Source organism: Eptatretus burgeri, chromosome 13 (genome assembly GCF_056783735.1).
Source record: "Eptatretus burgeri isolate ZD-2024b chromosome 13, Ebu_testis_v1, whole genome shotgun sequence".
Lineage (NCBI taxonomy): Eukaryota > Metazoa > Chordata > Myxini > Myxiniformes > Myxinidae > Eptatretus > Eptatretus burgeri.
The window spans coordinates 71,384,329-71,397,504 of record NC_140973.1 but is presented as its reverse complement, the minus strand read 5'-3'; the positions used below and the strand labels follow the sequence as shown (position 1 = coordinate 71,397,504).

At 48.5% G+C, this 13,176-nt stretch overlaps 2 protein-coding genes across 6 annotated transcripts in view; one reads left to right on the top strand and one right to left on the bottom strand.

Moving 5' to 3' along the window:
• SSPN (sarcospan) overlaps positions 1 to 13,176 on the top strand; it is a 69,574-nt gene that overhangs the window by 9,456 nt on the left and 46,942 nt on the right. For 4 of the 5 annotated variants that reach the window (XM_085852951.1, XM_085852954.1, XM_085852949.1 and 1 more), the window contains exons 2-3: positions 10,216 to 10,274; positions 10,773 to 10,829. In XM_085852951.1, the coding sequence (XP_085709077.1) occupies positions 10,823 to 10,829 (7 nt within the window). In that variant the 5' untranslated portion in view covers positions 10,216 to 10,274; positions 10,773 to 10,822. Of the gene's footprint in view, positions 1 to 10,004; positions 10,026 to 10,215; positions 10,275 to 10,772; positions 10,830 to 13,176 lie in introns of those variants that run through there. The other variant, XM_085852950.1, reaches the window with a different exon arrangement.
• Positions 1 to 13,176, bottom strand: part of LOC147014746 (class E basic helix-loop-helix protein 41-like) — a 92,716-nt gene that overhangs the window by 62,118 nt on the left and 17,422 nt on the right. The gene's annotated exons all lie outside the window — the stretch shown is intronic.

Below are 13,176 nucleotides of genomic sequence, written 5' to 3'. Positions count from 1 at the left end.
ACCTACGGATCCCTGAGTGCGACATTCATGGTATTCGTGTCCCCAAAATAAATAACCTGAGGGCTGAGTAACTACCTAAACAAACCCACTCAGACGGACGAGTTAAATAAAATTGCCGGCGCTAAGACAGACATGCCGGGGGCGCACTCATATGTACAGTACATCTTAACCTTAACTTACAAATTTTACACTAAACCATGGCCCAGGATCAATGGTCTCTGCAAAAAGAAAGCAGTTAGCAGGGAGCCAGGCTGCTCGCATGCAGTCTCTGACTCAAACAATGCAGGTGACAGGGAACGTGGCCGGCTGCTCACACGCAGTCCAAGGCCTTCCCTTTTGAACTGAACGCAGTGAACCACAACGGTGCATGGGCTGCACAAACGCAGTCTCCGTGCCAGCTCAATTGGCACACGCAATGAACACAACGAATGGATGGATGAATGGATGGACGCAAACACGGTGCACGGGCCGCCACTGCAGGCCCGTGTTGTAGCTGCCAACAGGGCAGTTCTCACAGCTTGCAAACTGTTGCTTTCTGATCCTGGCGCACATGGCAATGAACAGGGGGGGCAAAGCAAAAATTGAACGGGGCTGGTGAACAGGGGCAGTGGGCATGGCATGGCAAAGGTGATCAGGCAAACACAGCCTGCAGAACAAGGCCGCTGCAGGCAAACACAGCCGGCAGATGAACTGGCCGGCACAGGCCTTGCAGAAAACAGCTGCAGACGATCCGGCCGGTACAGGCCTTGCAGCACAGCAGCTGCAGCCGATCCAGCCGGCACAGGCCTTGCAGCAAAACAACAGCTGCCGATGAAGCTGGCCAGCCTTCGCCGTTCAGTGGAGGTTGGTGGAGGGAGTGCGGTGGTGCTGGCCACTCGGAAGGCGGGCTCGGACCTACTCTACGGTCTCCCTCCCAACCTATCGCCTTTGCCTGTCACTGTCTATACCCACTCCCTTAATTTGTCAAACCCCAATTTAGCCCCAACTTATTTTTTTATTTTTACTTCCCCACTATAAATCGTCCCCTAACCCCCTGTACTGTCCTTGTTCGGCTAACCTATCCTGTCACCTAGCCTACTCCCAACCCCTACGTTCCCTTCCCGGAGGGGAACAAGGGAGAGCTAGCGTCCTGTGTCGAGGCCCAACGAAGCCTCAGAATGGCCTCCCCAGACTTCAGCGATCTAACCCAAAGTGGGTCCAGCGGCCCACAACGAGAGCGAGGGGATGGATGGTGCGGAGGGGTACACTTCCTAATCTACCCTAACCATTTAACTGTTAAACTACCCCGGGGCTTTCAACAAGCGCCTCTCGCTTAAACTATTGGTTCTATAAACCCAGATTCCCGTCGCCTGTGTTGGTGTCCTCACAAATTCGGGCCTCGCCCCCCAATTTTCTTTTCCGTGCCCTCACACGGTTTCATGGCTGGGACGCGTGGCTCCCCTTGGCAGGCACGACCCTCTGCCGAATCTCCAGCTATGGCACCCCCGGGCACTACACTGCCTCCGAGCCTACCAGCTCCCTAAACACCGGGGAGTGCCCCCCATGGGACCTCCCCTGAAACGCACACGTGGCAGGCTGGCTTCCTGGGCCCCTTTCTGAGGGTCACCCTGTGCCCACAACACTGCCCACGCGGCTAACGGCGCCCCGGGCCCCCGCACCAAGCGGGCGCACCCGTGCCCACTATGCTATCCCGGCCCCCCATGGGCCCTTGGCCTACTACGGCCGACTAGCCTGGTGCCCGGGGTACCCACTCAGCGATACTCACCTTTCGCAGCCACGCTCCCAGCCCGTCAACAGGGCTCCTGCACCCCTTCAAACGGGTTTCGAGCCTACACTCCCACCAACAGCAAAACGACCTCCATTTTTCAATTTAACTAACCCCCTAACTCACTCTACACTGACCCCGGGGTCTCTTGGGCGGGAGTCACTCCTCCCCCCAATCACTCATCGCACCATGCATTCCCCATTCGCTCCATTCACACAGACCCGCTGGCCTCACTCACTCATCATGTACTCACCTCACAACTCTTCAACACACACACCGCTGAACTCTGCCATCCTTCTATCTGCATCCCCTAACTAAACTCGTGCTCCCACGTCGTCCCTTACACTAAAGCACGTTCCTTTTAACACTACGTAGCTAAGCTACGTCCCCGCTATACATTCACTGTCTGTCTCTGTCTCCAAATATCCCAAAAATTATTTCCTCAACCTAAATCTCATCTAAATCCCTCTACCTAATCCATTACACGGGCCCCATGAAGACTTACCCCTGCCCCATGGAGCCGGTCTAGCTATGCTAACCCTTCCCCCTAACTAGTTTCCATCCTGTGCCCAAGTAAGGGGGTCTTCCACCCCTTGCCCGGGAATCCTGTGCACCCGAAAGTGAGGCTTGCTTTTTTTTTTTCCCACATGCGCAGCACCAGCGCGGCAACTCACAGCTCGCGCACTTTGCACCTGCCCGTGACGTCATGCAGCTGCACGTGTACCTCGTCCCTCCTTGGACGGTACCATCCGGCAGGGATACCCCTCCTGCCGGATTCCAACCCCACGTGCAGCCATGACGTCACCGTGCGCATAAAAAAACACAAGCCCCACGTCTCGAGGGGTTCCCCACGCGAACACATGTGCTTTGCCCGTTGGAGCTTAACACACACGATCGCGTGGAGAACCCGTCCGGTCCAAATCCATAATCCTGCCTAAACTTTGTCCGTCCGCGGGATCGGCAAATCCACCGCGTGCGTTTCCGGACCGGGACTTCACTCTCGCAAGCGAGCACGTGGGGGCCTCGTGCGTTGCACAGCACGGACCTCACGCTCGCTGCTGGGCGAACCCGGCACGGTCCCCGAAACAGCTACAGCCGCTACTCGGCTTTCTTTCCTCTGTCGCAGTCTCCGTCGCCATTCAACACACGCACTCCCGCGTGTTACGACGCTAACCCACCTCACCATTAAACTCACACCGGGAGACGCGGCTGCCTGTTCACACATGCCGACCGACATCTCCCTTACACACACCGACCTTGCACACGGTGTCTCTCTCACACTCGGCCGCTCACTCACGCATGCCATTTCCCTCACGCTACCCATACCACTCACACGTGGTGCTCCATTCATACTGGCCGTTTCACTCACGCATACCGCCTCCCTCGCACACGTGACTCCACTCACTCGCGGCCTTTCACTCACTCGTGCCATACTACTCACACACGCGGGGGCACTCGCTCGCGGTGTCTCATCCACACACGGTGTGCTGGGGAGCACGCCCTTCGGCACAATTACCACCACACCACTCACACACGGGGTCGCTTCCGCACACGGGGTCTTTGTCACCCACCCGGTCGCTCTCACACACGCCCTTGCATCCGCGCTATGCGTGCGTTGCAGCATGCATTTCGCCACACTCGTGAACACACACCTCGACACCACACACACCGGGACAACCACACTGGAGATTCGTGTCTCCGGGGCCTCTATGCCCCCCAAGCTCTCCGTGCACCTGTCCACAGCACCCGTCCCCTCAACCTCGCAAAGCACGACCGAACCCACCTAGTCATGACTTGCCTCAAGGGGGCATACTCCCTCCCCTCGTTCCTGGAGGAGGCCATCCAGCTGCTCGCACTGGGTCTCCACCCAGTCCGCCAGCTCCCCCTCATGGTCCTCCACTACCTCCGTGTGTGTGTGTACGTCTCTAGCCTTGTCATTATCATGCAGTCTCTCCTCTATTTTTTCTGTCTCCTGTGTCTCTATACATTTATTAGTTTCTGTTGTCCCCTCGTGTCTATTAGTCTCTGCTTCTTTCTGGCGTCTTTCCCTTATCTTTATGTAGGTCAACCTTGCTTTCTCCTTAAGTCGCTCTCGTCCTTCCCTCTGTTTCACTCCTTGCTCTTTCACGATCTCTGCGTACCTCCTCCTTGCTTTCCGTCTTAATTGTTCTTTTCTCTCCCTCGCAATTCCTTTCACCTCGTCTCTTATCTCCCTCGTGCACGTCTCCATCACCCCAATTAGTTTCTCCCTTTCGGTCACTGTTACGCTTCTCGCCCAATACGTCCCCCGAATTATTTTCTCCTGACCCGCCTCCACCGCGGGCCCGAAAGCCGTTGCACTCCCTCCCAGCTCGTTCGCTCCCACACGTGGCGTCGCCATTTTAAGCTCCCTGGTCACTGCCTTCATGCCCGCCTGCAGGCTTCGGCCCATGTTCTGCGTCTCACCCCGCAGCTCTTTCATTTCTTCCTTCATGTTTGTTTCCATTTCGTTCATTTGCTTGTTCATGCTTTTTATTTCGTTTTTCATTTCATGCGCATCTGCATTCATCTTTGCCAGCATGGCGAATAGCTGGGCCATGTCGGGTGCGCTTGGGTGAGCCGATTCGGCAAGAATCGGGAGGTTTTGGCGGAGCGGGGGAGGGGAGGTGTCATACACCGCGGCCGCCGCCGCACCTATTTCGGGCTCTGGGTTCAGTTGGGCGAGTTCGTGTTCCTGCACAACCAACATTTCCTGCTCGGGGTTTTCATCCTGGACCATGGATTCTACACATTCTAAATCCATTTCTAATACCCCCGGCTCCCGCTCGCCTTGAGACGCCATCTTATTTCTCGTAAAGCGTTAATTTAAGTCGCTCGTAATTTGGAGGGAATCGGGGGTCGCTCCTCTCACCCCTGGACCGATTCCCGTGAATTTAGCTGGAGACAGGAGAGCCTGTTTTCCCGCTCTCCGACACCAGTGCCGCGAGGAGTGGGATGGGTTTGTGTCCCACTCCTGACAACAGTGTTGCGGATTCGCGCCCGCCGGCGTGCGAGCGGCCACGTAACTCGAATCGCGGCACGTCGCCCACCAGATGGACAATCCCGTCGTGACCCTCTCGGACTAACGCCGGGAACTAGTCACGGGTGGGCCTTTCGGCCTCACCACGATCGTGCCAATCGGCCCCCCGCGTGGGATAGGGTTGCTCGCCAAATTTGACCCACCTAAGTACCCACACGGAGGGTAGACCGGGCAATCGCACCTCGCCGCAGGTCGACTTCGGACACGGGCCACTTTAAGCGACCCGTTCCGTACTATCGGGATAACCGAGCGGTGTTATCGTCAACCTCGACGGTTCGATTAATTATTGGGCGTATTTAGCCCACGACCAACCCTTTACGTGAAGTAAGATGGAGATTCAATTAGAGAAAAGACGAAGCGAAACGGGAGAAACAGTTCAACATAAAGCACATTTATTCCGCGGCAAACGGAAAGCACACATATACAATTAGCACAATTATGCACCAAAAGCAAATGTAACAAAAGAAGAAACAACAATTACGCACCAAAAGCAACTGCAACAAAAGAAACACAATGCAGATCTACTACCGACTACGCGAGCACACGGCAACACTTACACAGTTTTACTTCACAGACGGCGCCAACAACACATATACTCCAAAGCAAAAGAAAAAGGGGCCACCCTCAACGATAAGGGGGCAGACGGGCCTGGGGCCGAGACCGCGTCGAGCCTACCCGTCTGGTGATGAGCCGCAAAATGGCGGCGGCGCCCCGACTCCGCGGGCCTCGCTGGCACTGCCTGGAATGGGGTGGGAACGGGGCCCCCTTCTCACACTATCTCAGCGCGGGGGGAACAGGGGGGGGGTTGTTGATGCTCGGGGGAAAGAGGATATCTGGCTGGCTTGGGTCCCGCGACGAGCGACTCCACTGCGACCTCGACCGCGTTCCCGGACTCCCCTCTCCGCAGCTCCCCGACTCTGATACGAGCGCAGACCTCCACAAAGCTCCTTGGCTTCTCCAGACTCTCCGGACCCCGACAGACACTCTCTCGACTGATTTCGCCGCCGCCACAACTCTCCAACTCTTTCCTCTTCTCAACTCTCTCAAATTCGCCCCGCGCTCGGCGCTTTATAGTCCGACAGGAGAAATCATATGCAGATTTTTGGATCAGGAACGGCTCGGGGGCGGAGCCACGCTCCCCCATTGGACGGAGGAAAAGTGGGGGTGAATCATTCTTGATCCGCGAATCTGCATATAGCGATTATACTCCGACGCGCCTGGAGGCGGGGCCAAATCGCCCCACGCTCGCTGATAGGACAGAACAGAAGTGGGCGTGAATCATTCTTGATCCGATTTCTCGGAAAGGCCGCTTTTTGCACCCGCTGCTCGGTGCGCCCTGTACGAGTCCAGGATCGGTGCCCACAAGCGGCGCGGGAATGGCGGTGATGCGATGGTGGCGAGAGCGAGATGTGACGGTAAAGGTCGTGGCTGTTGGCGTTGTTGTTGTGAAGCGGAGTTGCGGTTGGTGGTTGTTGTGTGATGGCTGTGGAGACGTGGTTGGCTCAAAATAAAGATAGTAAAAGAAAAACGGCTATCTAAAAGGGTCGCAGCCCGAATGAATGACATTTATTCCCTCTAAATAACGGGTTTGGGCTAACTACACATATACTTACAGAGATATCTCACCTATGGGACCTGAATGGTGGTTTGCGAATTTCCTCAATCACAACAATATATATATATATATATATATATATATATATATATATATATATATATATATATATATATATATATGTATACATATATATATATATATATATATATATATATATATATATATATATATATATATATATATATATATATATATATATATATATATATTCTGTTAAAAATTTATACATACATATATATATATATATATTCTGTTAAAAATTTAAAAATGTATACATATATATATATATATACTGTATGTATGTATGTACATATATACTGTATATATGTGCAGGAATGGTCGAGCAATTGCACAAAGGTGTGGAAACATCTTTCGATGAATTAATGATGTGTTTGTACTTGATCACCTTCATGATATATATATATATATATATATATATATATATATATATATATATATATATATATATATATATATATATATATATATATATATATATATATATATATATAATAATTACCGTGAGAGCAACCACACACAGTACTGAACTTGTCAATAGATTATACGCATATCTCATCTCACAATTAATTATGTTCTGCTTAATTCAACCAAACATTAAGGAGATTACTGAACTAAGTGAACTGATACTTCTGATAAATGATAACTAATATGAAGCATTTGTTAACCCCCAAGAGTCATTCCCACAACACTACCCCCACTTTCCTCTTCTGCCTCTCCTGAGGCTGTGCTTGGAAGGGGGAGAAGCATTGGGATCTGACCCTACTTACCATACAGTGCTGCTCCCCTCCCTGTTCTCAACCCAAATGTCAAAAAATTTAAAACGGTTCAGTTCTTATGCTAATGTGTTGCACCACGAAGGCTACTAATTCACTCGCTATGCACATACTTGAACTGTTACGTCGGATGCAATTTTGAAACAACATTTGGCTTAGGAAAGGGGGAATGTACTAAGAGGGCTTCTTTTTCTTTTTCTAAAGAGTCTACGAAGTCTATGAAGTCTCTGGCCCCACCTACCCAGTATAAGACCACTTCCCCAACATAGTCGATCAAGGCCCTGGGTCCTGGCATGACAAGTGTCTTCCTTAACCACAAGGCCTTTCAGCACCCAGTACTCCCCAATAGCCTATATGTCCTCTCCACAATGGAGTTCTTGAAATGGCCTGGAGGGCCCAGAAAAATTGCACAAAGGCTCACATGGTTGTTCAACTCAAAGTGAGTCTTCAGCCTTCATATGGCCCACAACAAAAAGAACAACGCAGCGAGTGCCAAACGTGACAGGTATGGCATGGCTGAGCAGATGGCATGGCTCACTGACAAGACTGGCAACCAAGGTGGCAAGGCTGACTGAGCGGGCAGGTAAGTACCATAAATGGTATGGCTGACAGCAGGTGTTCTAGTGGCATCAGGTGAGACAGTTGGCTTTGGCCCTAACCTATACCCAACTGTCCCGCTAAAACCTCGACTCTAAATATAACCTCCTGCCCCTCTATATCCTTTTAATTTAACATCTCCCTCTTGGGTACCACAGACACTTAAAATAATTTAGCTCCTAGGAGGAGAATCATGGCATGTACCATGGTAAACAGGATGAGGTGGTGTGGCCTCACAAGGCTTGCCAGTGGAGTAGCCCAATGAGGAGGGGTGGGGGGGGTAAAATGCCACCCCCTATACTAACAATTGGGACGCAATGGGTCTGCTCAAAATCCAGTTTTACTGCTCTGTTTAACTCCAGCGGCTCAAGACATCAAAAATGGTGTGATTGGGGAACATCCCTAACTATCCTAAAACCATCAAAAACAAACAAGTTTTAAATTATTTTTTAACTTAAACCCCTCTTGACTGTGATTCCATGTAACCCATCTTCCCGCCGCTCCACATGCTGGTCCTTTCTAAGTTTGGGCCTAGTCCTCAAATTTTCTCTCTGTGCCTTTGCATGATCTTGCGGTTGGGCTGTGTGGCTCCCTCTGCAGGCTACCCCGCCTGACTCAAATGCGACAACCTCAGGACGCAGGGGCCACAGTCAAGCTTAGCTGCTACTAGTCAGATTCTGGGGAAGCCATATCTGGCTTTTCCCTGTGCACTCCTGGCATATGGTGCCTCAGGTCCACTTCCTGGGTACCCGGGCCCACAAATCTGGATGCCCCTGAGGGTCTCTGTTCTGCTCCAGGCCAGCACATTCCCAGCACCCAGGGTGCTCTGATCCAAATTCCAGCACACAATGAGCCACACACCCAGCCCCTCAACAAACTCTTGCACCTTTGCAATAAAAACCATCACCGGAATGGCATCCATGTTCCAAAACAACTGAATCTCGCTATCCACCGATCACAAACAAAATTGGGATTCTCTCCACAGGGGGGTGGGGGGGGTGTGCTTCCTCGTCTTCATTACACACCCTCCACTTCACAGTATTTTCAATTACCTCTCCATTACTAAAAAATTTTGCCACACATTTCATACACCTCATTCATCTCTTCTTTTATTCCAGACTCCGTTGGGAAAGAGAGTAAGGAGGAGGAAAACATCTTACCGAGCATCAGCAAATTCAAATCAAAATTCTAAGCATTTGCAATTTGAGGTTTTACTATTCCCAATTCTCTTTTTATTACAATTTGAAATGTCTCTATTCCCTTGTAATTCCAAATGTCCCTGTCAGCCTACTTGCTGTTAGCTCCAATTTATGTCCCCACTGGGCCATTGGGACTCCCCATAGCGACCCAGCAGCCGCAGCCTCCATGCCCAACTCACATACCATAGGACCGCCGCTGGATCCACCTGGGACCCACGGTCCATTTTGGTTGCCCGGTTTGAGTCCCGCGAGTCATGTCAAAGCAACAGCAACTGCCAACCAGGTCCACATTCCCGAGTGAGTTCCTGGGTCTGTTTTCCACATTACAACACCTATGGGACCATGGGGTCGGCCAAGTGAAGTAACAATAGACACCTGTGGTCTGATCTAATTTCGCTGAGGAAACCGTTGGTCATGAATGCAGTTTGAAACGCAGTCGAAAGTGGTTTGAAACGCTCCAACTACACTGCAACCACCCTAAACAAGTTGAATCCACCCAGAGACCATGCATCTATGCTAATAAAAGTGTGTGTGTGTGTGTGTGTGTGTGTGTGTGTGTGTGTGTGTGTGTGTGTGTGTGTGTGTGTGTGTGTGTGTGTGTGTGTGTGTGTGTGTGTGTGTGTGTGTGTGTGTGACAGTGCTATAGCTCCATGATAACAGCTAGAAACTTTAAACTTTGTATGATTTTTCTTTATTATCATTTGGTTTGGTTTGGGAAAATGCAACAGACAAATATAGAGGCATGCACAAAAACACTATCAAGAGTTTCTAGGAATAAAAAAGGTTGTAATACGAAGCATCTACCAACATCCATGAACGACAGTCTACAAACTAGGAATGAAAGGTCAGTCAATTGAAGCTGAAATTTAAATATTTCCATGCCATATTCCGATCTCTCTCTGTCTATTCCCCTCTCGAATGGCCACTACCAAACTTGCTGTATACTTACCACGGAAGGCAAAGCTGGGCAGCACCCCCATGGAATAATGTAACGGTATGGTTTTTTTCAATGCTTTATACAAGCGAACTTGAAAAATTCATTCACAATTTATGGTGTGTTGGAGAAGTGTGAAATTGAAGAAAACAAATTAACAATTATTTTTTGTAAGATGGTTTGTATTATCACAATGTAATGTTTGTTTCCTTATTAATGGTCCCTTTTTTTCTCTCTTGTGTTTTGGCAGAGCCAACCCATCGCTTCGCTGACTGACCAATTGGTCGTTGCGTTTGCCAAAAATTCCGGGTGAGAACAAGAAGAAAAGAGAGACAAATTTGCTTATGCATAGAGTGCCTTAACCCCTCACCCCCTTCCCCCTCCCCGTCCTCACGTGTCGCTGCCCCCTCCTCCCTTTGCCACCTGTTTGTCCTGATGTCCCTTCCCACGAGAAATATCTCACACACGTTGACAGGCTCCTCATTTTGTGTTTTTGGAAAGGGGGTGGGGATTGGGAGAAGGGAAGGACAAATTTAGCCATGCAAAGGGTGCTTTAACCTCAGTGTTGCCCAGGTAAAAAAGGAAATTGTAATACCTTCTGCCACCAGCGCCAGGTCGTGCTATACGGTACACATTTACACAGAGAATTTACGTCCCTCCCCTGTCCCCACACTCCCACGCGAGGCTGTGGCCAGAGAGCCTATGTTAGGGAGATAGAGCCTATCTCTATATCTCTATCTCTATCTCTATCTCTATCTCTATCTCTATCTCTCTCCCCCCCCCTTCCCTCTCTCCTGCATATTGAAGGTTGCTGGAAATATGATTGTGTCGTAAACTACGATCTACAAACTCTGGGAATGAAAGGTAAGTCGATTTAAGCTTCAATTTCAATATTCCCCTGCCATATTCATATTTCTCTCCCGATCTCTCTCGATCTCTCTCGATCTCTCTCGATCTCCACCTCCCCCCCCCCACACACACACACACACAATGTTGTATTTGAACCCCAATTTGGAGTTTGTCACTTAATTGATGTGGCCATGTATTAGGAATAAAGAAATTTGACAGAGACATAGACACAATGGTATTATATATATATATGAACAAAGAAATTTGCCAGAGAGAGACAGACAGAGACATAGACACAATGGTATTATATATATATATATATATATATATATATATATATATATATATATATATATATATATATATATATATATATATCATATACAGTTCTGGGAAAAAAAATAAGAGACCACTCCAAAAATTTTTAAATCAGCATCTCTACATGTATGGCAGCCATTCCATTCCAGTGTCTGTTGAATTCCAACACAGGCACACCTCATTCTACTTCGTGAGATACTGATTAGGTGATCACCTGAACTGAATCTTATTTAACAAGGAAAAGTATAAAAACCACTGCTGTGGTCATCACTATCCTCTTGCAATAGGACCAGCTGGATGGCAAAAACAGTGCTAGTAGTACCTCAAAAGTAATTGGAATCAAAAAAACAACTATTGACCATGCCAAAAGAGTTGAAAAGAAAAGTTTTGAGTGAGGAAAAGAAGGGTTCAATTTTGGCTTGACTGGCAGAGGGATACAGTGAGCATCACGTTGCTTCCATCCTTAAAATTTCAAAGACGGCGGTTCATAAGAACAAGGTCAAGCAGCAGACATTGGGGACAACAAAGCTACAGACTGGCAGAGGGCAAAAACGACTTTCCACTGACCGGGATGACCGCCAACTCATTCGAATGTCACTCAACAACCGTGGGATGACATCAAGTGACCTACAAAAAGAATGGCAAACGGAAGCTGGGGTGAAGTGCACGGCGAGGATGGTTCGAAACAGGCTCCGAGGGGCAGGGTTGAAGTCGTGCAAAGCGAGAAAAAAGCCCTTCATCAATGAGAAGCAAAGAAGAGCCAGGCTGAGGTTTGCAAAAGACCATAAGGATTGGACCGTAGAAGACTGGAGTAAGGTCATCTTCTCTGATGAGTCCAATTTTCAGCTTTGTCCAACACCTGGTCGTCTCATGGTTAGACGGAGACCTGGAGAGGCCTACAAGCCACAGTGTCTCGCACTCACTGTGAAATTTGGTGGAGGATCGGTGATGATCTGGGGGTGCTTCAGCAAGGCTGGAATCAGGCAGATTTGTCTTTGTGAAAGACTCATGAATCAAGCCACGTACAAGGTTGTCCTGGAAGAACACTTGCTTCCTTCTGCTCTGACAATGTTCCCCAACTCTGAGGATTGGTTTTTCCAGCAGACAATGCTCCATGCCACACAGCCAGGTCAATCAAGGTGTGGATGGAGGACCATTAGATCAAGACCCTGTCATGGCCAGCCCAATCTCCAGACCTGAACCCCATTGAAAACCTCTGGAATGTGATCGAGAGGAAGATGGATGGTCACAAACCATCAAACAAAGCCGAGCTGCTGAAATTTTTGTGCCAGGAGTGGCATAAAGTCACCCAACAGCAATGTGAAAGACTGGTGGAGAGCATGCCAAGACGCATGAAAGCTGTGATTGAAAATCAGGGTTATTCCACAAAATATTGATTTCTGAACTCTTCCTAAGTTAAAACATTAGTATTGTGTTGTTTAAAAATGAATATGAACTTGTTTTGTTTGTATTATTTGAGGTCTGAAAACACTGAATATTTGTTGTTATTTTGACCAGTTGTCATTTTCTGCAAATAAATGCTCTAAAAGACAATATTTTTATTTGGAATTTGGGATAAATTTGTCAGTAGTTTGGAGAATAAAACAAAAATGTTCATTTTACTCAAACACAAACCTATAAATAGTAAAAGCAGAAAAACTGATAATTTTGCAGTGGTCTCTTAATTTTTTCCAGAGATATATATATATATATATATATATATATATATATATATATATATATATATATATATATATATATATATATATATAGATACGTGCAAACACACTTTTGTATTTTTGAAATTAAAGGACCGAAAAGCTGTCTTCTCCCTCTCTCCCTCTATCTCTCTCTATTTCCCTCTATCTCCCTCTATCTCCTTCCTGGATATTAAAGGTTGCTGGAAATACGATTTGATACCAAAAACCAAAATTATGTTTGCCCATTTCCATTCCATATGTCTCGATCTTCTCCTTCCACCTCTCTCTCTCTCTCTCTCTCTCTCTCTCTCTCTCTCTCTCTCTCTCTCTCTCTCTCTCTCTCT